General features: G+C 56.0%; 1 protein-coding gene across 4 annotated transcripts in view; it reads right to left on the reverse strand.

The window, feature by feature from the left end:
- Positions 1-27,514, reverse strand: part of LOC137445076 (lipase maturation factor 1-like) — a 210,548-nt gene that overhangs the window by 157,844 nt on the left and 25,190 nt on the right. For 3 of the 4 annotated variants that reach the window (XM_068146495.1, XM_068146496.1, XM_068146494.1), the window contains exon 3: positions 26,852-26,862. The exons of the other annotated variant lie outside the window; for it this stretch is intronic. In XM_068146495.1, the coding sequence (XP_068002596.1) occupies positions 26,852-26,862 (11 nt within the window). The remainder of the gene's footprint in view (positions 1-26,851; positions 26,863-27,514) is intronic. 4 annotated transcript variants of the gene reach the window in all.

Genomic DNA, 27,514 nt, shown 5'->3' on the forward strand with positions numbered 1-27,514 from the left:
TTCTCCACGCCAGCACACATCACCCAAACACTCACACACCCTGCCCTCGGCCCTGCAAGCTCCTCTCCAGCCTCACAGAACCCTTTCAGTTGGGAAAGATCTCTGAGATCATCAAGTCCAACCAGCAGCTTCCAGCAGCAGCTTGGCCTGGACCCTTCTCTCCGGCAGCCCTACTGCTCCTGACCCGGTGCCAAAGCTGTCACCACTGGCTGCTTCCCCACTGAGCGTGGATCTCACCCTGACCCTTCCAGGGTACAGGCCTTGACCCTACCTTCGAAGCAAGACAAGGCAGCAGGGTTGTCTGCTTCCCAGGGAAGCTCACAGCTAAACCAGGAGGAGCCTGAAGGCTGTGGCCAGGCTGTTGAACATCACAACTGCATCCACGGTGTAGCAGGGGGAGCTGAGCTCTGCCCCAGACCACAGCCACTCGATTGTAAGTTGATAAGAGAAAGATTAGGAGATCCATCAACGGCAACCTCAGCCACCAACAACCAAGCAGTTGTTCCTCTCTGCCCCTGCAAAGCCTCAGCCTCCAAATCCCCTGCAAGCTTAGGCAGGTTTGAGGCTGCAGCCACGTGTCCGCTGAACGCTGCTCACGCTTGAGCCTTGCCTCTGGGACACCACTTCTGAGGCCCCCAAACACACTGCAGCACCAACAAGGGAGCAACCAACCCATCCCACACCCTGCCAGGGAAGGCCTCAGGCACTTGGCTGGCCTGTGCAGCTCAGTACTAACAGGATTCTGTCGTTTATTGGTGTCAGGTGGGCAGTGCTGAGGAGAGGCATTTGTGGAGGAGCTGTGTTATTGATCCATGCAGCAGTGCCAGGCAAAGCAGCCCAGCACATCCTCCACCTCCACAGAACATACTGGGAACCACATCCCAAACCCTCCTCTGAGCTGCAGAAATCCTCCCTCTTGACATTTTTAGGACACTTCTAGCTCAGCAAACACATGGGCATGCAGAAATTCAACTCTTTGACCTGGGGCAGCCTAGAGAAGGAATCAAAGGATCCCCTGGCTTAGTGCTGGGGGATTCACAGGTTGGTTTGGCTTGGAAGGGACCTCGAAGATCATCCAGTTCCAAGCCCCCTGGCATTGGCAGGGACACCTTCCACTAGCCCAGGGTTGCTCAAGGCCTCATCCAACCTTGAGGGGAGGGCAGGTTCTGGGCATTGTGAGCTTCAGGAGAAGCCATGGGAGCAGCCACAGAGCGTGGCACACACCAAGGCCCATTGGCACTAAGGCAAACCAAAGCACCAGCACCAAACCAGCCTGCCAGGTGCAGCAACACTTCCCCATCCCAGCACTCTGGCAGTGAAAACCATGGGGGGCAGCAAGTTCTGCATGGGACAGCAATGTGCCCTGGGGGCCAAGAAGGCCAACGGGGTCCTGGGCTGTAGTGTGCACAGCAGATCCAGGGAGGGTCTCCTCCCCCTCTACTCTGCCCTGCTGAGACCTCATCTGGAGTACTGCCTCCAGTTCTGGGCTCCCCACTTTGACAGGGACAGGGATCTGCTGGAGAGAGTCCAGCACAGGGCTATGAGGATGATGAAGGGAGTGGAGCACTGCCTGGGGAGGAGAGGCTGAGAGCCCTGGGGCTGTTTGGTCTGGAGAAGAGAAGACTGAGAGGGGATTTAATCAATGTTTATCAATATCTGAGGGCTGGGGGTCAGGAGGGAGGGGACAGGCTCTGCTCAGCTGCTCCCTGGGGTAGGACAAGGAGCAATGGATGGAAGCTGCAGCACAGGAGGTTCCACCTCAACACGAGGAGGAACTTTTTCACTCTGAGGGTCCCAGAGGCCTGGAGCAGGCTGCCCAGAGAGGTTGTGGAGTCTCCTGCTCTGGAGCCTTCCCAGCCCTGTCTGGATGTGTCCTGTGTGACCTGTGCTGGATTCTGTGGCCTGCTCCGGCAGGGGGCTTGGGCTGGATGCTCTCTTTGGGTCCCTTCCACCCCCTGGCATCCTGAGAGCTGTGATTTCCCCCCTGGTGCCGCTTGGCTGCGGCAGGAGGAGGGCAGCTCCCGTCCCCGAAGCACCCCCCAGGCCACCCCCTTGGGCCGGGGGGGTCAGCTCCAGGCCGGCCCCGGCGCACACTGATACTGCTGGGAAGGAAAGGGTCAGGCTGTGACCCACCTGCTCCTGTTTGCTTCGCTTGGAGCTCGTCAAGTTTCAGCAGCTGCAGCGCAGCACAAAGCTGCCCATTGTTATCTGCCGCGCAGCCGGAGAGGGAGCCACGGGCTGGGGGACTGCTGGGGGTGCTGGGCTGGGGGGGTTCAGTGGGGGGGGGGGGAAGAAAGGAAATAAACTAAAGCTGCCAATGGGGGCTGTGCTGCCCCCCCCCCCCCAGCCAATGCCTGCCCAGAGCTTCTCACACGCTCCAAACTTGGTGGCAAAACCCAGAGCTGGGCATTTGCTAGGGGTCTGTGCTGGGGCAGAGGAGGAGGAGGAGGAGCTGGGAGATGTTGGGGGAAAAACAGGGAAAGGGAATGACACAAAAACCCAACCCAAGCCCAAAAGCTTTCCCCTGTCCCTTGGCACTTGGGTTTCTCCTTGAATATTATATACCCACCCCCCCGATTAACAGCTTCACTTCCCCTATCCCTTCTGAGGGTTTTCAAATGGTTTGCTGCTTGCCAGTGCTAGAAGCCCTCCAAGAGCTTAACTCACACAGATCCCAGGATGTGAGGAGGGGTTGGAAGGGACCTCCAGAGACCATCCAGCCCAACCCCCTCTCCAGAGCAGGACCACAGAATCTAGAGCAGGTCACACAGGAACACATCCAGCTGGGTCTTGAAAGTCTCCGGAGAAGGAGAGACTTGAGAGCCTCTCTGGGGCCTGCTCCAGCGCTCTTTTCAGCTAGGAAATTGAGCTCCCCACCAAGTGCTCTGCAGAGTCACAGCTCCTGTGCTGCTGGAGAGAGGAGCTGCTGGAGAGAGGAGCTGCTGGAGAGAGGAGCTGCTGGAGAGAGGAGCAGCCAGCCCGCGGCGCGCGGTCCCCCCGAGCCCTCCGGCAGCCACCGCAGGCCTTGGCAGAACATCTGATGAACAGGGCTGGTGCTCAACGTGACCAAAGGAAGGTCTGTGTGCTATGAACAGGCTCCAGCAAAGTCCAGAGCAGCCCCATTATGGCTCCCTACAGGGAGGATTATTTCCCATGGAATCCAGATTATGGGACACTGGATGGTGAAGCTTTCCACTCTGCATCTTTATTGCTGCCCAGCACATAGCTGGTGGGGAACCCAAGCCAGGCTGCCCAGGGGCCATGGAGGAACCACTGCAGCCCCTTCCCCCCCAGCCCCACACACTGCACCTTCAGCCTTCACAGAGTCCAGAGCTGGGGAAGCTGGCAGAGACCTCTGAGACCACCAAGCCCAGCTGCCCACCCGGAGCTCACAGTCCACCGCTGCTGCTAAACCACTGCCACTACACATCCCCAGCACCACAGCCAGGTGCCTTCAAAATACCTCCAGGGATGGGCACTCCACCACCCCCCTGGCCAGCCTGGGCCAGTGCCTGAGAGCCCTTTCTGTGGAGAAATTGTTCCTAATATCCAGCCTGAACCTCCCCTGGCACAACTTGAGGCCATTTCCTCTTCTCCTGCCACTTGTTGCATGTGAGAAGAGACCAACCCCCACCTGGCTCCAGCCTCCCATGCAGCAGCTGTAGAGGGCAGTGAGGTCTCCCCTCAGCCTGCTCTCCTGGAGACTAAACAACCCCAGGTCCCTCAGCTGCTCCTCAGGAGATTTGTGTTCAAGGCCCTTCACCAGCTTGGCTGCTTTCCCCTAGCCCAAACCAGCTCTCTGCTCAGGTGGCACAGAGCTGGGGGAAAGCAGCAAGGCTGAGAAGAGCAAGAAGCCTTCAGCCCTGACCACAACAGGGTCAGAGCCTAAAGATGAGAAATTGTCTTGCTTTCAATGAATCCCTTGTTCTGAGTTAAAAAGAAAAGCTCTCTGGCCAGAAGAGTTTCTTCTTCAGCAGAGACAGCTCTGGGAACTTAGGTTTGTTAATCCTCCTTCCTGCAATGCAGGATGAGATGAACCACCTCTCACATCTACACATCAGACCCAGATTTGCATGGCACAGAGAAATGCCTCCACACAGCACAGAGATCTTGGAGCTCCCTGCAGCCTGGGCAGAGGAGCTGGGAGCGGACAGTGCAGCTGTCTGCCCATGAATATTGTGTGTCAGCCTCCCTGGCAGCCAGAGCAGGACAGACATCCAAGACAGACCAGCTTCCACTGGAGTGGGATTAACTCCTGCCCAGCCTCTGCCTCCTCCCCACCTCCCTGAAATGTTCAGCATGATGCAATTCCAGCCCTGGCCTTGAAACACCTGCTGGAAGGAAGGTGGTCGCTGATGCTGGTGACTACAGGATGCTCTGATCACGAACTGCAGCCTGGGGCTGTTCAGCTTGGAGAGAGAAGGCTCCAGGCAGACCTCAGAGCAGCCTTCTAGCACCCAAAGGGGACTAGAGGGCAGCTGGGGAGGGACTTGTAGTGATAGGATGAGGGGCAATGGTTTGACACTGGAGCAGGGGATCTTTAGAGTGGACATCAGGAAGGAATTCCTTACCATGAGGCTGGTGAGACACTGCAGCAGGTTGCCCAGAGGACTTGGGCATGCCTCAGCCCTGGAAATGCTTAAAGACCAGGCTGGGTGAGGCTTTGAGTGACCTGGGCTGGTGGAGGTGTCCCTGCCCATGGTCATGGGGTGGAACTGGATGAGCTTCAAGCTCCCTTCCCCCTGAAGCCATCCTGTTGTTCTGTGAAGGCTGCAAGGGGGCTGCAGTGAGGTGGGGGCTGGCCTCATCTCTCCAGTCTCAGGGGACAGAACAAGAGGAAGGGTTAGGAGGCTTAGGCTGGAGGTTAGGAAAAGCCTCTGTCCTGCAAGGGGGTCAGGGAGGGGCACAGGCTGCCCAGGGAGGGGCACAGGCTGCCCAGGCAGGGGCACAGGCTGCCCAGAGAGGGGCACAGGCTGCCCAGGGAGGGGGAGGAGTTCCCATCCACGGAGATGCTGAAGTGGTGTGTGGGCACAGCAGTGTGGGAGGTGGTTTGATGGCCCTGGTGGGGCTGGGTTGGTGCTGGGGCTGGGCTGATGCTGGGGCTGGGTTGGTGCTGGGGCTGGGTTGGGGCTGGGTTGGTGCTGGGGCTGGGCTGGTGCTGGGGCTGGGCTGGTGCTAGGGCTGGGCTGGTGCTGGGGCTGGGCTGGGGCTGGGGCTGGGCTGGGGCTGGGGCTGGGCTGGGGCTGGGGCTGGGCTGGGGCTGGGCTGGGGCTGGTGCTGGGCTGGGGCTGGGGCTGGGGCTGGGCTGGTGCTGGGGCTGGGTTGGGGCTGGGCTGGGCTGGTGGCTGGACTGGATGAGCTTTGCCTCCCTGGCTCTACTGAACCCCACCTCTGGGAACCACTTCCCACTGCTCCCGTGCCACAGGGAGGAGAGGCTGCTGCCACCTCCCCTGTCTGCAGCCAACAGCACTCTTCTGGAGGCTGCTGGAAGATTTGGGAGAAGGTTATCAAGAACTTTTTGTTCTTAAAAGTGATAAAACCACACAGAAATTAAGAAAAAAAAATATTAATAATAATAATAAAAAAAAAAAGAACAAAAAAAAATTTAGCTTAAAAACTTTTAAAAGCTTCCAAGTGCTCTCCAGGGTAGTCATTAGAAACTACTTAGGTACCAGGAGGGTGATAACAGGGAGTTAATGCAGTGTTAAATGAGGCCTCCTTGCATGCAGAAGTGTAAGTGACAGAGGACTCAGCTGGGAGGATTTGTGTTTCCCTTCCTCCAGGCTGCAGCTAATGGAGTTCCTGTTTGCAGCTCCGGGGGCGGCTGTCACTCCCAGGGCTCTCTACACACTGCCTTGGATCACCCCAGCTCCCAGGCACAAAAAACAACCTCAGCTGTCCCCAGAGGGGCACCAGCACCTCCTCAAGGGGGGCAGCAAGGCCAGGAGGACGCAGGAGCACTGCAGCTCCTCGCTGCTGTCTCTGCAGATGCAGAACCACAGCAGCTGCTGCTCCTCACACACGGCCTCAGGCTGCGCCAGGGGAGGCTCAGGCTGGAGGTGAGGAGGAAGTTCTACACAGAGAGAGAGATTGGCCACTGGGATGGGCTGCCCGGGGAGGTGGTGGAGTCACCATCACTGGAGGGGTTCAGGAGGAGACTTGATGGGGTGCTTGGTGCCATGGGTTAGTTGGTTGGGTGGTGTTGGGTGATAGGTTGGACACAATGATCTTGAAGGTCTCTTCTGGTCTGGTCTGGTCTGGTCTGGTCTATTCTATTCTATTCTATTCTATTCCTCCCTGGACTACTTCTGTGAGGGAGGGGATTCTGCCCCTCTGCTCCAACCCCACCTGCAGTGCTGGAGTCCTCAGCACAGACCTGCTGGGAGCCCTCTGCTGTGAGGCCAGGCTGAGAGACTTGGGGTTGTGCAGCCTGGAGAAGAGAAGGCTGCAGGGAGACCTTCTGGTGGCCTCTCAGTGCTTAATGGGGACGGTCAGAAAGCTGGGGACAGGCTCCTGAGCAGGGCCTGTGGGGACAGGACAAGGGGGGAGGGCTTAACTACAGGAAGGAGATTCAGCCTAGAGATGAAGAAAGATTTTTTGCAGAACCATCCCAGGTCAGGTTGTTTGGGGCTCTGAGCAACCTGCTCCAGCTGGGGCTGTCCCTGCTGGCTGCAGGGAGGTGCACTAGGTGAGCTTCAGAGGGCCAACAAATGAGGTGCAACACAGAGAGCTTCCTACATGTGAGATGAATGATGGCATCAGAATCATTTTGGTTGGAAAAGACCTCTAGGATCCTCAACTCCAGCCAGGCTCTAACTTGTCCAAGTCTGGTGCTGAGCCATGTCCCTCAGCACCACATCCCTGCAGCATTTAAACACCTTCAGGGATGGGCATTCAACCACCTCCCTGGGCAGCCTGTTCCAGTGTTTGAGAACCCTTCCAGTCAAGAAGTTTCTTCTAATGCCCACTCTAAATGGTGAGATGTCAAACACAGCCAGGAGCAGACACAGAGGAAAGGAAAGGCCAAGGCCAAGCGATGCCACCAGGACCAGGGCACACATCCATCAGAACTGGTGCTGCCTTAGGGCACAGCAGCATGCTCCCACTCCATCAGTTCCCAGCAGAAGAACATCAAATGGCTTTAAAGGCTTGGAAGGAAAAAAGCCTGGAGGAGAAGAGCAATCCCTGGCTGGCAGGAGTGGCTGGGAAGCTGATAACCTGCCTGCTGCAGAGCTCTGCTCGCCTTTGAAGCAGTTGGCTCTGGTGCTGCTGGAAGGTGATCCATCAAGTCTGGATGGATCACTGGTTTGGATCCAGCACTGTGATTCTCCCACCCTTCTGTGTGGAGGTTCAGGTATATGCTGCACATAGCAGCAGAGACCACCTACTGCAGGTTCCCATGGCACTAGCAAAACAGAAGGGGAAACAAAAGCATCCTCAGGAGGGAGCTTTGGCTCCTGGGCCAAGGCAATGACGACCTGGAAGGGCTTTCCTTTCCAGTTATCCTCTCTGTGCCCATCACTTTGAAGTTTGGGATGCAACAACAAGCCAGTTGCAGCTTTCTGCTGAGTGCTCTGCAGTGGGAACTCATGCTGACCAGATGAGGAGAACACAGGGTGGCACAGCCAAGTGCACTGAGTCAGAAGGTTTGGGCTTGAAGGAGAAGAAGCAAACCCAGAGATACTGAAAGGACAAGAAAGGCAAAGGCAGAACCATCAACTCCCAGACCAGAACTGCCAGGGTTTGCCCAGGAAGGGTTGGCTGCTATGCACACTCCTGCTATGGGACTGGAAAAGCCTTAGATCCACCTCCCTTAGAACCTTCTCCTTTGCACAGCCCAGAGATGGTCTGCACAGAGCTGTGCAAACACAGAGCTGTCCCCTGCAGGGAGCTGCACACAGCAATCCTGCCCCAGCAGCTGCAGCACCTTCCAACCAAGGAGCCAACCACAAAACTCTCACAAGCCCTCTACTGCAGTGCATCACAGAATCACAGGGGTTGGAAGGGCCCCCTGAAGCTCATCCAGTCCAAGCCCCCTGCCACAGCAGGTTCACCTAGAGCAGGTTGCACAGGACAGCATCCAGGCAGCTTTGGAATGACTCCAGAGATGGAGACTCCACCACCTCCCTGGGCAGCCTGCCCCGGTGCCCCCTGGAAGGAGAGGCAGCTTATTCCCAGCTGCAAAGCACTCTGTGCCTTGGGAGGACACTGCATCCAGGTCTGACTGAGGTGAAGACACCAAGGGCTCTGCAAGACAGAGCTGAGTGTGAAACCCCAAACACCTCCCTCTGGTGCTCATCTCTCCCAGGTTAGATTCCTTCATCTCTGCTTCTCCTCCTCACTCCAACCACGCAGTGGAGAGCCAGCCACGTCCAAGCAACCTGCTGAACACATTTTATCTGCTCCTTATGGGAGAGGACCCCTGCAGCGCTGTGCCTTGTGCCTGCAGAGCTAAACTGCTAGAAACAGGTGTCTGCTGGGTGTTAAATCTATCTTCAGGCTGCTCTGGCAGCTTAAGAAACCATTAGCAGCTGCTAACGTGGTTAGCATGGCAACGTGGAGCCTAACAGCTCGACCAGCCTGCTGCCTTCACCATTTCAAAACTATCATCCCACTGGAAGCAAGAACAAATTAAAACCAAGCCCATGGAGCACCTGGCAGGCTCTTTGCTAGCAGACAGAAAGCAGGTCTCCAAATCAAAAGCATATCAGAGAAATGCTCCCTGCTGTATCATTCCCACTGCTCTGGGGAGAGTGCAGCTGAGCCTCATGCCAGCACATGGCTGAGCAGCAGTGTGAGGATGAGCCAGCATGTGCCCAGGTGGCCAACAGCCTCCTGGCTTGGCTCAGCAATAGTGTGGCCAGCAGGAGCAGAGGAGTGATCACCCCCCTGTGCTCAGCACTGCTGAGGCCACACCTCGAGTCCTGGGTTCAGCTTTGGGACCCACACTCCAAGAAGGACTCTGAGGGGCTGGAGCAGCTCCAAGGAACAGCAGTTACCGAGGTGAAGGGTCTGGAGATCAGGGCTGGTGAGGAGCAGCTGAGAAAACTGGGGGTGTTCAGGCTGGAGGAGGCTGAGGGGAGACCTCTTTGCTTTCCACAGCCCCCTGAACGTGGCCTGGTGCCAGCTGGGATTTGTTCTCTTCTCCTAAGGAGCAAATGACAGGACAAGAGGAAATGGCATCAAGCTGCACCAGGGAGATTTAGGTTGGACATCAGGAACAGTTTCTTCCCCAAAAGGGCTGTCAAGGGCTGGACCAGGCTGCTGAGGGCAGTGGTGGAGTCCCCATCCCTGGAGGGGTTTCAAGGCTGTGTAGCTGTGGTGCTGAGCCACATGGTTCAGCAGAACACTTGGCAGTGCTGGGTGACATGGGAGGTTTATCTTAAAGGTCTTTTCCAGCAGAAGTAAAGAAGACCTCCCCTGCAGCTACACCACTCTGGAGCAACCCAAGCAAGCCCAAGGAAGCCTCAGGGATGCTCAGCCTGCTGTAGTTCAGGGTTGCTTCCATCCAGGCATTTTGCAACACGATGAGCTCAGGAGTGGCCAAAATGACTAACGGGACCTCAACACCCACAGCCTTGACCCCCAGGCACGAAGGAAGAAAGGGGGAGCAGGAGGGAGGAAGATCAAATGAGGCTCTCAGGAAATCAGGAAGCTGCTTGCCAAAAGCCCTCTGATTTGAGCAGGACCTGGTGGGCAGCGTGGGAGGGAGCAGCAGATTTGGGGCAGCTAAGGGGCACACAGCGTTAGGAGGTTGTTCTCTCCCTGCACAGCACAGGGAGATGAGCAAACAGCACAAACAAGCAGAAATGCTGCTGGTCACAGACCTGAGCTATCAGCCAAGGTTTCCAAGCCCTGAAATCTCCCTGTGGATACAAAGAGATGAACTACAGCAGCCATCCTCTGATTCAGTGCTTGAACAGCTGAACTAGCACCCAGGGCGCCGGAGATGATCAACAAGAAAGGAAAGCAGAAGTATTTCACCATGATTGCTGTCAGCAACAGCAAATGGATCTGCAAGACATCCTCTGAGTGATCCACCTCAATCCAGGAAACCTCAAGCAGATCTCCCTGCTCTGGTGAAAGTGCTGCCAGGTACCAGAGCAGCAGCAGCAGCAGAAGCCACCCGTGGCAGAAGCTGCTCTCCTCCTTCCCCAGCGCTGGGCACTCACAGAGAAGGCCACAAGTGTCCTTGGAACAGCTTCCACCAGCCCAGGTTGCTCAGGCCTCATCCAACACCTCCAGGGAGGGGGCATCCACAACCCCCCTGGGCAGCCTGTGCCAGTGTCTCACCACCCTCACTGCAAAGAATTTCTTCCCAATCTCCAATCTAAACCTGCCCTCCTCAAGCTTCAACCCATTCCCTCTCCCCCTATCACTACAAGCCTGTGTAAAAAGTCCCTTCCTGGCTTTCTTGTAGCCCCTTCAGGTACTGGCAGGCTGCTACTAAGTCTCCCTGGAGCCTTCTCTTTCCCAGGCTGAGCCCCCCCAGCTCTCTCAGCCTGTCCCAACAGCAGAGGAGCTTCAGCTCTCTGATCACTTTCCTGGCCCTCCCCTGGCCCTGCTCCATCAGGTCCCTGTGCCTCCTGTGCTGAGGGCTCCAGGGCTGCATGGAGCACTCAGGTGAGGTCTCACCAGAGCAGAGGGGCAGGACTTGATGCTCTTAGAGAGCTTCTCCAACTGAACCAATTCTTTTGAGTCTGTAAACCAGAGGTGCTCAGCAGCCACCCAGAGCAGCTTCTCCCCACCTCAAACACAAGCAGACAGACACCCAAGACAACCACCTCCAAAACACCAGCACTACACGTCTCAGAGGCATCCAAAACACCAACTTAGACTTTAGCTGCTAAAAAAGGAGGTAAATATAAAGCAGGCTGGTGCTGAGAAGCAGCCAGATGTGGCATTCATGAAGTGCTGCTCTTATTAACATACCATTTGCTGCCTTCCCTAGCCACATGTATAGATATTGCCTGTTCAACTGGGAAATCTCAGAGGCTGGCAAGACAGACACCCTTAGTAATCCCAACCAGCAGCTGCAGGAATTACTGTGGACTCCATTTTTAGGCATAAGCAAGTTTCAGAGGGGTAAGGGAGCAGAAAGGATAGAGCCCCACAAAGCAGGGTTATTTATTTTGACAGCTGCGGTTGGGTTGCTTTAGCTGCTTGTGATGGCTTGAAAAGAGACTCTGAAACCCACCCTGGAGAAGGAAGCCTCAGTGAGAGCACTTGGGGGGTGAGTGTGGAGAGCAGGCATGGCTGAGCCAGGGAATCCTGCAGGCTGGGGAAGACCCTGAAGAGCATCAGGTCCTACCTTTAACCCAGCACTGCCAGGGCACCACCACCCCATGGCCCTCAGCACCACAGCTCCAGGGCTCTGAAAGCCCTCCAGGAATGGGCACTGCACCACTGCCCTGGGCAGCCTGGGCCAGGCCTGGACAACCCTCAGGGGGAAGAAATTGTTCCTCATGTCTGACTTCACTTGCAGTGCCACACAAGTGACAGAAGTCCTCATCTGTCCCCCTCCAACACGGCTTCCAAGCCCAAATTCGCCTGGGACAGCTGCAAATGTTCTTGAGAGCCCTGAGCTGCCAAGCTCAACTGTCAAGGGAACACTTTGATGGGAGAGGTACCAGGGGAGCAATCAGAAAATCCTGGGAAGGGAATTAAAGCAGCTCTCTGCTCCCAGAACTGCAACACCCACCTCGGGGTGGTGCCGGCTGAGACCTCGCTCTACCCAAGGTAATGGCTGCAGGAATGACTCTGTGAGACCAGACCCCTGCCACAGGCCCTGCAGGAAGCTTCTGGGCATCCACAGCCTGCTCCACAGCTGTGCCATTGCCTCAGCTCCACCTCCTCCCCCATGTCCTTTGAGCCAGGGGGCTTTGCAATGTGGTTCTGATGGATCCTCCAGCACAGAAGCATGGAATGGGTTGGGTTGGGTTGGGAAGGGACCTATGGCTCTGTGAGCAAAGACACAGGGCTGGGCATCCCCAGCAAGCTTCTACCCACAGCCACCTCCAGGACAATCCTCACACTCAGCCTGGCTGCAAGCTTCTACCTACAGCCAGCTCCAGAACAATCCTCACACCCAGCCTGGCTGCAAGCTTCTACCCACAGCCACCTCCAGAACAATCCTCACACCCAGCCTGGCTGCAAGCTTCTACCCACAGCCACCTCCAGGACAATCCTCACACCCAGCCTGGCTGCAAGCATCTACCCACAGCCAGCTCCAGACCAATATCTACCCACAGCCACCTCCAGACCACTCCTCACACCCAGCCTGGCTGCAAGCTTCTACCTACAGCCACCTCCAGACCACTCCTCACACCCAGCCTGGCTGCAAGCTTCTACCCACAGCCACCTCCAGACCACTCCTCACACCCAGCCTGGCTGCAAGCTTCTACCCACAGCCAGCTCCAGAACAATCCTCACACCCAGCCTGGCTGCAAGCTTCTACCCACAGCCAGCTCCAGAACAATCCTCACACCCAGCCTGGCTGCAAGCTTCTACCCACAGCCAGCTCCAGAACAATCCTCACACCCAGCCTGGCTGCAAGCTTCTACCTACAGCCAGCTCCAGACCAATATCTACCTACAGCCAGCTCCAAACCAATATCTACCTACAGCCAGCTCCAGACCACTCCTCACACCCAGCCTGGCTGCAAGCTTCTACCCACAGCCAGCTCCAGAACAATCCTCACACCCAGCCTGGCTGCAAGCATCTACCCACAGCCAGCTCCAGGACAATCCTCACATCCACCCTGGCTACAAACATCTACCCACAGCCAGCTCCAGACCAATATCTACCCACAGCCACCTCCAGACCACTCCTCACACCCAGCCTGGCTGCAAGCATCTACCTACAGCCAGCTCCAGACCAATATCTACCTACAGCCAGCTCCAAACCAATATCTACCTACAGCCAGCTCCAGACCACTCCTCACACCCAGCCTGGCCTCACAAAGGCTTCCTGGTAAAGCGAGGGGGGCAAAAAGCAGCAGATTTTCCCACAAACACGACCATCCCCTGAGTTCTGCAGAGAAGCTGCCAGTTGGAAGCATTCAGTGGTTTGGTGATAACATTAGGGAGTGAGCAGCAAGACTTTCCTTCTCCCCTCACCAAGCAGCAAGCAGCCAGGGCCAGGCTGCCGGCAACTTGGGTGGTGGCTTTCCCATGCCTGTGACATCCAACCCACTCAGGAGCAGATTCTGTAGCATATCATTAGGATTTGGGCTTCTAATTGGAAGAAGCAGCCTCTTTCAGGGTTTTACATGAGCTGCTGAAATCAACCACATGAAACAAGAAAAGAGAAGAGCAATCACCCAGGAGTGTGAGAAGTGATACTGAGCAGCCCCTGCCAGACGCCCCACACCCCGGGGCTCACACACCAGCCTGGCTCTGCCTGTGCTGCAGGAGACCCAAATGGCTCCAGTGCACAAAATGAACCACATGCAATAGTCACCAGCTCTTCTGTCCACACTCTGCAGCATTATTAACTCAGGCTGCGAGTGCCTGGGCCCCCAGACAAAGAGGGGCAGAGGGGTTTGGGGAGCACTGTGCGACAGGAAGCCAACCTGGCAGCGCAGAGCAGCAAGTACAGGTCAGGGAGATGCCACACAGGAGCCAGGCAGGGCTGGAAGGGACCTCTGGGGATCACCCAGTGCAAGCCCCTGCTCCAGCAGGGCACCCACAGCAGCTTGCCCAGGGGCACAGTGCCCAGGGGGGGCTGCAATCTCCCCAGAGAAGGCTCCACAAGCTCTCTGGGCAGCCTGCTCCAGGGCTCCAGCACCCTCACAGCAAAGACATTTCTCTTCCAGAACCTCTGGGGGTTCCAGCTTGTGCCCACTGCCTCCTGTCCTGTTGCTGGACACGACTGAAGAGCCTGGCCCCACGCCCTTGTCCCCCAGCCTGTATCCCTTGCCGAGCATTGATCAGACCCCCCCCAGGTTCAGAGGGCCATATGAGCACAGTGCACAGAGTCATTATGCTCATTAACAATGCAAACACTTTGGAACTGCTTTGTGCTCCCTTCCCACACTGAAACAAAGCCTTTTTTGCCTCCCTTCCACGCAGGGCTTTAGTGGTGTGAGCAGCAGGCAGCCTCAGGTGGATGATAAATCACTGCAGTAAGTGGGGCTGGTGTTCAGGCTCCTTTCACACATGGTTCCAGTTACCAAATTTCAGCCCCCAGCTTCACCAAGGAGTTTCCCATTAGTGACTGAAAGTTTGCATCAAAGCCTGGATGGTTATTTCTGGTGACAAAAGGAATGCATTCCTTCAGTGACTGCTTCAGAGGTGCTGCCACCCACTCCTGAGCTCAGGCTCAGAGCAGTTGCAGGGTATCTCCCTCTCTGCTGGGACAGACTTCTGATGCAGCCCAGTTGGCTGCCTGGGCTCCAAGTGCACAGAGCAGATGGAGAGATTTGATTCTGCCACTTGGAGCTCTCAGCACAGGAAGGACCTGGAGCTGATGAAGTGGGTTCAGAAGAGGGCCACAAAGATGATCAGGAGGCTTGGAACACCTCTGCAACAAGGCCAGGCTGAGGGAGCTGGGGCTGTGCAGCCTGCAGGAGAGAAGGCTCCAGGCAGAGCTCACAGCAGCCTGCCAGGACCTGAAGGGCTGCAGGAAGGCTGCAGAGGGACTGCTCCCAAAGGGCTGCAGGGCCAGGAGCAGAGGCAATGGTTTGAAATGAGAGGGGAGCAGAGCAGATTGGGATTGGAGGTGAGGAACAAGTTGTGCCCCAGGAGGCTGCTGGAGCACTGCAGCAGGTTGCCCAGGGAGGTGGTTGAGGCTCCCTGCCTGGAGCTGTTGCAGGTGAGGCTGGAGAGGGCTCTGAGCAACCTGCTCCAGGGGAGGATGTCCCTGCCCATGGCAGGGGTTGGACTGGATGAGCTCTGCAGGTCCCTCCCAGCCCAAACCAGTGTAGGACTCACCCCACAAGTGCCAGCTCACATGGAGGTTTCCATCAACCAGCACTCCCAAGTCCTTCTCCTTGAGACTGCCCTGGAGCCCCTCCTCTCTCAGGCTGTATCTGTGCTTGGGGCTGCCCCAGCCCAGCTGCAGGACCTTATACTTGGCTTCTTGAACTTCCCTCCAGCCTGTCAGCTGCACCACACAGCTCGGTGCCAGCTGCAGAGATGCTGAGCATGCACTGGGAACAAAACACCTGAGAAGGCTTCCAGGCACAGGACAGTCCTCCAGAGGGAAGGTGCTGACCCTTAGGGAGTGGCAGCTCTCAGCAACTCTCTTGGGGGTCGTTTATTTATTTCTTTGTTCGATTTTGCTTGCCAAAGGAGCTCAGAATGCTGCTCCTAACTCCAAGTGAAGAGTTAAAAGGTACTCAGTGAAACCCCCCAGCTGCTTCTGGACACGACTGCACAAGGTAAGGCTGTGCAGCATCAGTGCCTCATGCCTGATAATAGCTAACAGCTGGGAAAGTATCAGGATAAATGATTGTAGCTGTGTGCCAGAGAGGCTTGGCCACATTCCCCCCTTCACTACCCAGACACCATTCCAGTGGGCTCCTGGAGCTCCCTGTGTCCCTGGGCACAGGGCTGCTATAAATCCATCCCATCACTGTCTGAGCCAGGCTGCAGAGCTGACAGGATGAGAGCAAGGCTTTGACACCACGAGCTGTGCTGTCCCCTGACACACCAAGAGCAGCAGCCCTGAGCACAGGACCCAGCAGCCCCCCAGAACCCCCTAAGGATGGGGGTTCAGCCCAGGTCTGTCTCACTCCTGTGTCTGGGGGTAGCTTTCCAAGCCCCAGTGACACCTCAGACTGAACCTCACCCCTCTGCAGCAAGGCCCCAGGCAAGGCAGCTCAGCACTGAAAACCTTCCAACTCCTTTCCCAGGGGCTCAGCAACCATCACAGCTCTAAGTCCTGCAGCCTTTCAGGACAAAGATCTCTGTGCTGTGCCCACAGATCTGCCTGGGTGTGGAAATGGGCATGGAGCCACGCTGCTCTGTGCCAGTGCCTGCCCTGGGCACAGAAGGGTGGCACTGGGATCCTGTGGCCATGGCTGAGCTGCTGCTGTCTGGGGCTGTGTGCAGATCAGGAGCAGTGTAACCCCTGGACTCAGCACCAGTGAGGTCACAGCTCAAACACTGGGCTCAGTTTTGGACCATTCATTCCAAGAAGGGCACTGAGAGGCTGGAGCAAGCCCAGAGAAGGGCAACTGAGCTGCTGAAGGGTCTGAGAGCAGGGCTGGGGAGGATTGACTGAGGGAGCCTGGAGAAAAGGAGGCTGAGGAGAGACCACCTGGCTGGAGGTGAGGAGAAAGTTCTTCACTGAGAGAGTTGTTGGCCATTGGGATGTGCTGCCCAGGGAGGTGGTGGAGTCCCCATCCCTGGAGGGGGTCAAGAGGGGACTGGATGTGGCACTTGGTGCCATGGCTTAGTCATGAGGTCTGTGGTGACAGGGTGGACTCCATGATCTCTGAGGTCTCTTCCAACCATGGTGGCTCTGTGATTCCCTGGAAGGAGGCTGAAGTGAGGTCTGGGTTGGTCTCTTCTCCCAAGGAAGAGGTGGCAGGATGAGAGGAAACAGCCTCAAGTTGCCCCAGGGGGGGTTTAAGGTATTAGAAGAAAGCTCTTCAGTGACAGGGCTCTCAAACACTGGAAGAGGCTGCCCAGGGAGGTGGCTGATCTCCCACCCCTGGAGGAGCCTAGAGGGCAGAGATGTGGTGCTGGGGGACGTGGTTCAGCACCAGACCTGGCAGGTAGGTGAGGGTTGGACTCAGTGACCTTAAACATCTTTTCCAAGCAACTAATTCTGCTTCTAAATCCTCCTGCACTTCCCAACCCCTCCCCTCTGCAGAGGGGAAAAGCACGTCCCTAGGCAGCTGGGTGGTGACAGATGACAAGGCTGGAGCTGCAGGACCTATCCCTGCCTCGGGCTGCTCCCCACCCATGCCTGGAAGCCATCCCCACATGGTCTGAGCAGGCAGGTTGGAGCCCAGGCTGCCCACGCAGCGAGCTGCCCAGCCCCGGGCCAGCTCCGGGGGGGTTGAGCAATCCTTGCTGAGAGGCTCAGGCTGCAGAGCTGAAACCACAGCCTGCCCTGGGGATTCCTTCTCCTTCCTACACACAGAAGCACAAAGCTCCATCCCTGCAGGTCTTCCAACCCAGCCTGAGGTTAGCTGCTGAATCAGAACCAGCTCAGCACGGCTCAGGCAAGCATGACACAAACCAGGAGAGCTTCCTGTGATCACCCTGCATCTCCTCCCTGTCCACAGCAAATGGCAGGTCAAGGAGCAACCTCAGAAACCTCCACACCTCAGCTCTCTGCTCCACTAACCCCTGAGCTGCTCAGTCCAGGTTTAGTGGTGGTTTCATCACCTCAGAGCCTGAAAGCATGGGAGGGAAATCAAACCCCACCACTGAAACACTGTTGGTTTAGGCTCCGTGCCTGGAGCTGAGGTCCCAGCTTCACACACAGCTCTGCAAGCACCCTGGGCAAAGTCCTGTCCCCAGCTGAGGGAGAGGGGAGAAGGTGGAAGGTGCAGTTAATGCACACAGGGCCCTCCCCACCAAAAGCTGTCCCCTCCTTATGACAGGGACAAACCCTGGGGGTGGATCACTGCCTTCTGCTGAGAAGGCAGAGGAGCCACTGTTCCTCTTCCTGAGGTGATCAAACACAACATCAGACACCCTCCTCTTCCCCTCCTGGCCAGCAGCCTCCCCAGCCTCACTACCTGCAGCTCTCCTGCCACTCCAGGGGGGTCCTGGATGGATTAGCACAGGATGCACTGAGTTGGGAGGGACCCTTGAAGGTCATCTTGTTCAACTGCCCTGCAGGGAGCAGGGGCCTCTGCAAGCAGAGCTCAGGGCCCAGCCAGTTTGACACTGCCTGTCCCTAGTGATGGAGCCTGCACCCCCTCTGGGCATCCTGCTGCAGCGTTTCACTGCCCTCATTGTGGAGAGCTCACTCCTAATGCCCAACCTAAATCTACCCTGCTCCAGCTCCTCACCCTCGCTCCTTCTCCTACCCTGACTGTGGTGCCCTTTGCTTTTTGGGGCAGGACAAGAGGGAATGGATGGAAGCTTGAGGAGGGCAGACTGAGAGTGGAGATCAGGAAGAAATTCTTCCCAGTGAGGGTAGGGAGAGGCTGGCACAGGCTGCCCAGGGAGGCTGTGGATGTCCTCTCCCTGGAGGTGTGCAGCAGCAGGCTGGATGAGGCCTTGCTCAAGCTGTGCTGGTGGGAGGTGTCCCTGCCCATGGCAGGGGGGTTGGAACTGGGTTTAAGGCCCTTTCCAGCCCAAGCCATCCTGTGTCTGTGACTGGGACAGGGCACTGGCATGCATGGAGCCACCACACCCCCCCCAAACACAAAGGAGCTGCAATAAAGGCTCCAACTGTTCCGAAGCAAGGCAGGAGAGCCAGGGTACAGCAGGGACTGCAGAGCTGGGAATTGCAGGGGGGGAGGGGGAATTTCCTTTGAAATCTGGGCCACTTATCTCTTTTGACTAACAGAAAATATGTACCTTGGCTCCTGCTCACTTCCAGACAGGACTGGGAAGAGGATGGCTTAGCGCTGCGGTTTCACCCAGCTCGGAGAGGGAAGAGCAGCCCAGGAGGAAAGGCACAGAATAAATAAATGAATGAAAGCCTGCAGCAGCTGAGGGGCAGGATGGTGCTGGATGCAACCAGAAGTACTTGGCCAGGCTGCAGCCTCCTTCAAGCAAAGCTGAGAACAAAGCTGTGAGAGCAGCCTGCAGCACCTGACGGGGCCACAAGGAAGCTGAGGAGGAAGTTCTTACAAGGAGCAGAGGCTGAGAGCCCTGGGGCTGAGAGCCTGCAGCAGAGCAGCCCCAGAGGGGAGCTGAGCAACGCTCAGCAACAGATAAAGGAGCTGATAAAGGGGGGCAAGGGGCTGGGGCCAGGCTCTGCTCAGTGCTGCCCAGGGACAGCACAAGGGGCACAAACTGGAGCCCAGGAGGTTCCATCTGAGCAGGAGGAGAAGCTTCTTTCTCCCCTCACCACACTCCAACTGACCTCCTTAAACTCCACCTAAGAAGCAGGCCTGGGGCTGGGCTTGCCCTGTCCTACACTGGACACAGCCCCTGGGTTCTTAGGCAGTGTTAAAGCTCAGCCCCCTGGGGGTTTGGGGCTGGGCAGCATCTCCCTTGCCTGGCATGAGCCTGGAGCAGTATTTTTCACCTTTGGCAGGAGAAATGGCTCCTTTGGGGTTTTGCTGCCAGGACTTCAGCTCCTGCAGCTCTCCCCCCACGCTGCAGGGCTCAGGCAGATCAGACACATCACTGCTGAGAACAGCCTCCCCCTCCTGCAGGGCCACCACACCGTGCATCCCAGCATGGTGAAGGCTGGAAGGGACCTCTGGGCATCACCCAGCCCAAGCCCTGCTCCAGCAGGGCACCCACAGCAGCTTGCCCAGGGGCACAGTGCCCAGGGGATCTTCTCAGTGCTCAGCAAGACCTCAAGGGTGGGGAGCAAGAGGATGGGGCCAGGCTGCTTCCAGGGGTGCCTGGAGCTGGGGCAAGGGGCAGTGGACACAATCTGGAACCCAGGAATTCTGTCTCAACATGGCAGAAGCCTCCAGCAGGGTGCCCAGAGAGGTTGGGGAGTCCACATCTCTGCAGACACTCAGAGCCCACCTGGACATGCGCCTGTGTGACCTCCTCTGTGGGACTCTGCCTGGGCAGGGGGCTTGGATCCAGTCCCCAGAGGTCCTTCCCAAGCCCTGCCATGCTGTGAGCATTCTCTCAGCCACACCAACAACAGAGACCTGCTTTGCAATGGTGATCAACCTTTTTCCAAGCTATGGGAGCCAAGGATCCAACTTCTTTTCTGTTCAACTTCACCCTGGGAACACACTAAGGCCTGAGCTTCACTCCTGGGGAGCTCCACTGCTGCCAGCCCCCCAGCCCCGCTCCCTGACTCCAGAGGAAAGCCTCTGCCTGCAAAAAGCATGTTTTGTTTGTTGCCCTTTGCTGAAGGCTGGGACAAAAGTCAGTCACAGGAGCTAGGGAGAAACAATCAGCTTGGGGAAAGGCTCTCCCAGCTCCTGCCAGGCCAGCGCTCCCCTCCCACCCACCCACATTCCTGCACCGAGAGACAGCCCCAGCCCAGCCGCGGGCAGCAGGGGTGGGCAGCCAGGCACACACAGCCCCAGCCCCCCAGGGCTTGCAAGGGACCTCTGGGCATCACCCAGCCCCACCCAAGCACCCCCAGCAGCTTGCCCAGGATTCACAATGCCCACCTGGGGGGTGGAAGCTCTCCAGAGGAGACTCCACAACCTCTCTGGGCAGCCTGCTCCAGGCTCCAGCAGCCTCACACCAAAGAAGTTTCTCCTCCTGCTCAGATGGAGCCTCCTGGGTTCCACTTTGTGCCCCCTGCCCCTTGTGCTGTCCCTGGGCACCACTGAGCAGAGCCTGGCCCCAGCCTCTTGCCCCCCAGCCTTTAGCTCTTGCTGAGCATTGCTCAGCTCCCCTCTGGGGCTGCTCTGCTGCAGGCTCTCAGCCCCAGGGCTCTCAGCCTCTGCTCCTCACAGAGCTGCTCCAGGCCCCTCAGCAGCTCTGCAGCCTCCACTGGACTCTCTCCAAGCAGTTCTCTCTCTCTCTTGAGCTGGGGAGCCCAGAACCCTGGAGGGGTTCAAGGAGGGATTGGATGTGGCACTTGGTGCCATGGTCTGGTCATGAGGTCTGTGGTGACAGCTTGGACTCGATGAGCTTTGAGGTCTCTTCCAACCTTGGTGATTCTGTGAACTGGACCCAGGCCCCAGCAGGGCAGAGCAGAGGAGGAGGAGAAGCTCCCTTGAGCTGCTGGTCAGCAGAAACAACTCCCATGGAAAGATCTGGCTCGAAGGAGCTCTGCACTCCTTGCAGCAGCACCCTTTCCAGCAGTCCTTGTTAAGAAGCATCTTATCCCTTAAGATCATTTGCATAATTGCTGCACTCAAAGGCACTACTTTGCAGTAATAACTTTAATAGCAGATTTTTCCTTAAACATCCTTCTTCCAAGGTTGGTGCACCCATGTGCCAGGGAAAATAAAGGCAAGGGGTGACACTCAGGAACCACATGGGGTGGAGAGGGACCAGTTGCTTTTAGTCTGTGCTTTGTTTATGCTTTATGATGCTCAGTGTCCCCCAGAACCTAAGGCTTTGTCACTCATGTTGAGGCTCTGGCCAGCCTGCTCTAGTGTGAGGTGTCCCTGCCCCTGGCAGGGGGCTTGGGACTAGATGATCCTTGGGGTCCCTTCCAGCTCTGATTCTATGAGGTGGAACCTCCTGTGCTGTAGTTTCCATCCACTGCTCCTTGTCCTGTCCCAGGGCACAAGTGAGCAGAGGCTGTCCCTGTCCCTTCCCTCCTGACACCCAGCCCTCAGATATTTATAGGCATTTCTGATGGCTTTGTCTACCTCATCTGCTCCAAGGCCAGGCTGAGGGAGCTGGGGAGGTGCAGCCTGAAGAAGAGGAGGCTCCAGGGAGACCTAACAGCAGCCTGCTAGTGCCTGAAGGGGGCTAAAGGAAGGATGGGGAGAGACTGTTTGCAAAGGCCTGCAGGGACAAGACGAGGGAGAATGTCTTCAAACTAGAGCAGAGCAGATTTAGATGGGATGTTAGGAACAAGTTCTTCACTGAGAAGGTGCTGGAACACTGGAACAGGTTGCCCAGGGAGGTGGCTGAGGTCCCATCCCTGAAGCCATTCAAGGTAAGGCTCAATGAGGCTCCGAGCAACCTGATCCAGTGGAGGACGTCCCTGCTGCCTGCAGGGGGTTGGACTGGATGACTTTGGAGGTGCCTTCCAACCCAGGCCATTCTGTGATTCTACCATTCCAGGTCTGCAGGGCACCTCCTTCACCACCTAGCAGCAGGCTCTGGGAGAAGGCTCCCCCTTAACCGAGGTGCTGGGAGGAGCGAGGCCCGGAGGGAGGCTCGGTGCCCTCTAAGGCAGGCCTAATGCAATTAAAAGGAAACACCCTGGTGAACATGGAGAGAGGCTGGGGAGAGAATCAGACAAGCTATAAATCCACGCAGAGGATATGAATACCATGCAGGCTGCAGCATTAGGGTTAACCAGCGGGTCTGGAAGCAGTTTAGAGCAAACCTGGCGTGGCCAGGGGCCAGCTCCGAGCGGAGTGGCTTTCTGGGCTAATCGTTTCCTTCAGGCAGGCCACTCCAGCACACTAATAGGTTTTAATAAAAACTTCCAATTGGGCCAGTAAACCCCTCATTAAGCTGTTTTTAAAGCATGAATTTAAGAGCGGCGAGGGGAAGAGGTCAGGAGGAGTATTTAATTCACAACGGCTGGCAGAAGGTGCTGTTGTGATTGAAAACACCAGGGTTCAAGTGTCCAGGGCCACATAAACATCCGACTCTGTCACTAGACCTGCTTAAGTGACAGCTTGAAAAATAGATTTAATAAGACAGAGAGAAAAGTTTCCCACTCTTGCAGCAGCAGCAGCAGCGGGAGCAGCCGGGAACGGGAGAGCAGCCCTGTCCCTTCCACCTCACCGGGCAGGGGGGAAGGGGGAAGCAACAGCAGCCTGTGGCCAGCCGGGTGTTCAGCCCCATAGCCCTGCCCAGGGGCTCCCTGGTCTCCTGCTGTGAGCAGGAGGAAGTTCTGCAGGAAGAGCACAGAGCAACCTGTCCCCCAGCTCCTGCTGCCCCCGTCTCTCCCACACGCCGCCTGTGCCGCCAGCCGCCGGCGCGACAAGTGCCACCCAGAGCGGGCACGGTGCTCCTGTGCTCCACCAAGGGATTCTCTCCTGCTTGGGCAACCTCCCACCCACCACACAGCCGCTGCAGATGGGGCTGCAGGACAGAGGGCTCGGCTCCAGGCACCACTCGGCACAGCCAGCCTCACCTCACACAGCCGCGGAACGCAGCGGCTTGGAAGGGACCCTCGAAGGTCACCCAGCCCAACCCAAGCTCTGCTCACTGCAGGGGAGCTGGACTGGATGACCTCCCAACCCAGGCCATGCTATGATTCCATCCCCACTAGATCAGGTCGCTCAGGGCCACCAGTTAATCAGTTAGTGTCAGTTAAACTGAGCCTTGGACCAGCACTGGGCAAGTCTGACCTCAATCATTTCAACTCACTCTCGTTTTCTTCCATGCCCACAGTGCTGGTCACCAATACAGAGCCACAGAATGGTTTTGCTTGGGAAAGACCTTTAAGATCAAGTCCAACCCTGCTCTAACTTCACCAAGTAGGATGCAAAGCCACCTTCCCCAGCACCACATCTCTGCACCTTTTAAACCCCTCCAGGGCTGGGGATTCAACCACCTCCCTGAGCAGCCTGTTCCAGAACCCTTGCAGTGAAGCAATTTGTTCTAATATCCAACCTCAACTCCCTCTGGTGCAACTTGAAGCCATTTTTTTCCTGTCCTGTTACTAGGGAGGAGAGAGATCAACCCTCACCTCCCCACAGCCTTCTTTCAGGTGGCTGTAGAGACCAACCAAAGGAAAACTTTGCTCCTTCCTTGGAAAGGATTGCTCACAAGAGGAGAAGCATCTCCATCTCGCACAGCAAGAGCCAGAACCCCAGCTGTGCTCTCTGAGCATTTAATTTGATGTCAGTGCACATCTAAAATTCAAGATCCCTGAAGACCTTTTAAAAGAAAATCCTCCTTGGAACAATTTGCATTGAAGTCAAGAGTGAGGCTTTAACAAGTAATGGAGGATTACATACACTCAGCTCTCAACTTCTTATTCTCCTCCTAATCAAAACAGACTTCATCTGAAATTCTGAGCTGAGAGATGCAGCAGGAAATTGGGGGGGGGGGGGGGGGGAGGGGAGGGGACAGGCATTGGTATGAGCTAAATAATTTACTTGTTCCATGTTGAGAGATAAAGGAAGAAACATGGAGCTGAACTCAACCTCCAGTGACTGACTTCACTCCTCACCAAAATTAAGGAAGCTTAATGTAATAAAAAGGGGGGGAGGGAGCTGTGTTAAAATATGCTTCCAATTCCAGCCATACAGTTGGCTTGCAAAGAGTGCTGAAGCAAGGCTCCCTGGAAGCATCCCTGAGGAAACATTTGCTTTGGCTCCAAACAGGACACTTTTGTGCAGCAAGTGTCAAAATAAGATCAGCTGCTCCTCAATCCTTTCTGTTTAATAATCCCAGGGCTAGGCACAAGGTAAACAAACAGCCCTCTCCCTTCTCCCTCTTCCTTGCTAGGAATCCAACCCCAAGAGGGATCTGACAGCCATGAAGGGGATGTGGAGGCAGGATCTCCCCCAGACACTTCCATCAGCCCTCCAGTGCTTGAAGGGGGCTTCAGGAGAGCTGCAGAGGGACTTCTGACAAAGGCATGGAGCACCAGCACAGGATGAGGAGCAATGGCTTCAGACTGGAAGCAGCTCAGTTCACAAGAGCCATCAGGAAGAAATTCTTCCCAAGGAGGATGAGGCAGCACTGAACAGATTGTCCAGAAAAGCTGTGGAGGCTCCCAGTATTCACAATCAGGCTGTATGGAGCCCTGAGCAACCTGGTCTAGTAGGAGCTGCCCATGGCAGGGGCATTTGGAACCAGACTCCAGGCCAAACCATCCTATGACCACTTTCCCACACCTGGATTTTCCCTCTACAGAGGATGTGGCTGCTCATTGCAACTCATGGGATCTTTGCAGCCTTGCTGCAGCTCTCTTTACCTTCCCACTCCTTTGACTAACAGCTCAGGGCAGACTCAGGGTCACCAAACTGCCTTCTGAATGTCTGCAGCTACTGAACACAGTAAGATGACAGAAGGGAAGAAAGGAGACAAGAAAGGCTGTAAGGGAGCATCACCTCTTTGAGAGGCTGTTAGAAGAGAGATGATAAATCACTGTATTAAATCAGGCTTGAGGGTGTCTCAGACAGAAGCATCATCAGGAACTACAGCTCTAGGAGTGCACCTTTGCTCAGAAAGCAACAGAAACAGCACAGCTGTCAGCACCACAAACCTCCCAAAGTAGCTTTGGTATCCTTCAGAGCTAGGAGAGAAGATGCCCTTAAGGGCAGCCTGCTCCAGGCCTCCAGCAGCCTCACACCAAAGAAGTTTCTCCTCCTGCTCAGATGGAACCTCCTGGGTGCCAGTTTGTGCCCCCTGCCCCTTTTCCTGTCCCTGGGCACCACTGGGCAGAGTCTGGCCCCAGCCTCTTGCCCCCCAGCCTTTAGCTCTTGCTGAGCATTGCCCAGCTCCCCTCTGGGGCTGCTCATAGTTCTTCCTCATGTTTAGGCCAGCTGCTCCTGTCTCCTGGCCAGGAGCTTCACACACCTGAGCTGTGCCTACCCCCCAGGAGGGACCCAACACAAACCCACCCCATGGCTCACCAAAACACATCACACTACATCTGAAGCCAGATCTCTACCCAAATAACAATAAATAAAGCTGAGAAGTTATTACAGCTCAGCTCTTTTCAGAGCAGCCCTGAGCCTGGGGCTGACAGCAGCCCAGGATTTGCATCGCCGAGCACCTCTTCACCTTTCCAAGATGAATAGCCCAAGGTGGCTGCTGCTTTGCACTCTGAGAGCTCCTGCATGGCTGTTTCACAGTTCATTCCCTCTAGTGAAGAGTGGTTTTAATAACTGTTACCTGACAGGAGCAAGAGCAAAGAGCAAAACCTGTGGCAATGCTGCTTGATCCCATTTGGCCTAACAGCTTGTTGCTATTTCCAGACCCTGGAGTTCTTTAAAATTCATAGGGACAGCCTGGAGTTTTAACAGAAGCTACCAAACTCCAGCCCAAGATGCATCAAAAAAAGCACATTTCCTGGAGGAGAGCAGGAAACAGTCAGCATTTATAGAGGTCTCTCCAGGAATTGTAAGATCTTGCTTTGAAGTAGATGCTACCAAAGAGCAAGGCCTCCAGAGCTCAGCAGTATTTAATGCACCTCTTACAGCCATGGATGACAATGTTGTTGTTTCAGCTATATTATAACACAAATATTGTGGTTTTCCTGTATTCTAACCAAAGTAACTCAGGATTTACATCTCATTCATCTCATTCAGAAGTAGCCCTTAAGCCAAGAACAAGGCAGGGAGAGACCCTACTGCGTACAAAGGGCCTCAGTAATCCTCATAGGGTGGCTCTCCAGTTGGGACAGAAAGAAAGGCCAAGGACAGATAAAACACCACATGCAAGAAGCAGCTTTGCTACAGCTATCAGTGAGAGTGAGAGCAGAAAACACACACAGAGCCCAGCTCTGGAGCCCTCAGCACAGGAGGGACCTGGAGCTGATGGAGTAGGGCCAGAGGAGGCCAAGAAAATGCTCAGGGGTCTGGAGCAGCTCTGCTGCAAGGCCAGGCTGAGGGAGCTGGGGCTGTGCAGACTGGAGAAGAGAAGGCTCCAGGGATAGCTAAGAGCAGCCTGAAGAGCTCCAAGAAGGCTGCAGAGGGACTGTTCCCAAAGGGCTGCAGGGCCAGGAGCAGAGGCAATGGTTTGAAATGAGAGCAGAGCAGATTGGGATTGGAGGTGAGGAACAAGCAGGAAAGGAGATGATTATGAGCAAGAGCTTCTCAGCATTCAGACAGATCACCAGTGGGAGAGGAAATGGAATCTGGGAGGACCATGCTCCTTCCAGATGCTGCCCTTCAGACCTCACCTTCTTTGGTTGCCTCAGGCTTATTTCATTATCCATCTTCAATGTCTCCTTCCAAAGGAGGCACTTGGGACTCCCACAGCCCTCCCCCCAGTCTCCTCAAACCTCAGTTCACCACTCCTCCTTTCCTGAAGGGCAGAGGAGCAGAAAGAAATTCAGTGAGAGGCAGAGGAGGGAAGGAGTGGCAGCTTCAGAGGGAAGGAGGACTCGAGCAAGCTGGAGTGATGCAAAAGCTACATACCCACAAAGGCACCAAGAAACTCTAACTGCAGAGGGCTTTCCTCATCTTAGCACTTACCAAAGGAATACCTGCAAAACAAAATGAGGTACAGAAAGAAATGAGTTAACTGCAACCTGTGGCAACAGACTCTAGGAACCTGTCTAGCAGGAGAGCCTTGTTTCACACTGCCCAAGTTTCCAGGCTCAAGCACCTCTGTCAAGGGGCACAGGAAAATGCCTTGGATCATGAAACTGAATCATAGGAGGGGTTGGAAAGGACCTTAAAGATCATCCAGTTCCAACCCCCCCTGCCATGGGCAGGGACACCTCCCACCAGCCCAGGCTGCTCCAGGCCTCATCCAGCCTGGTCTTGAGCACCTCCAAGGAGGGGACAGCCACAGCCTCCCTGGGCAGCCTGTGCCAGAGTCTCCCCACTTGAGAGAGTCCAACAGAGGCTACAGGGATGCTCACTGCCCTGTGAGGAGAAGTGGCTGAGGGACCTGGGACTGTTTGGTCTGGAGAAGAGAAGACTGAGAGGGCATTTAATCAATGTTTATCAATATCTGAGGGCTGGGGGTCAGGAGGGAGGGGACAGGCTCTGCTCAGCTGCACCCTGGGTAGGACAAGGGGCAGTGGATGGAAACTCCAGCACAGGAGGTTCCACCTCAACATGAGGAGGAACTTCTGCACTCTGAGGCTCCCAGAGCCCTGGAGCAGGCTGCCCAGAGAGGTTGTGGAGTCT

This window comes from Melanerpes formicivorus, unplaced genomic scaffold (genome assembly GCF_026170545.1).
Source record: "Melanerpes formicivorus ecotype bairdi unplaced genomic scaffold, bMelFor1.0.p_v2 SCAF_14, whole genome shotgun sequence".
Taxonomy (NCBI): Eukaryota; Metazoa; Chordata; class Aves; order Piciformes; family Picidae; genus Melanerpes; species Melanerpes formicivorus.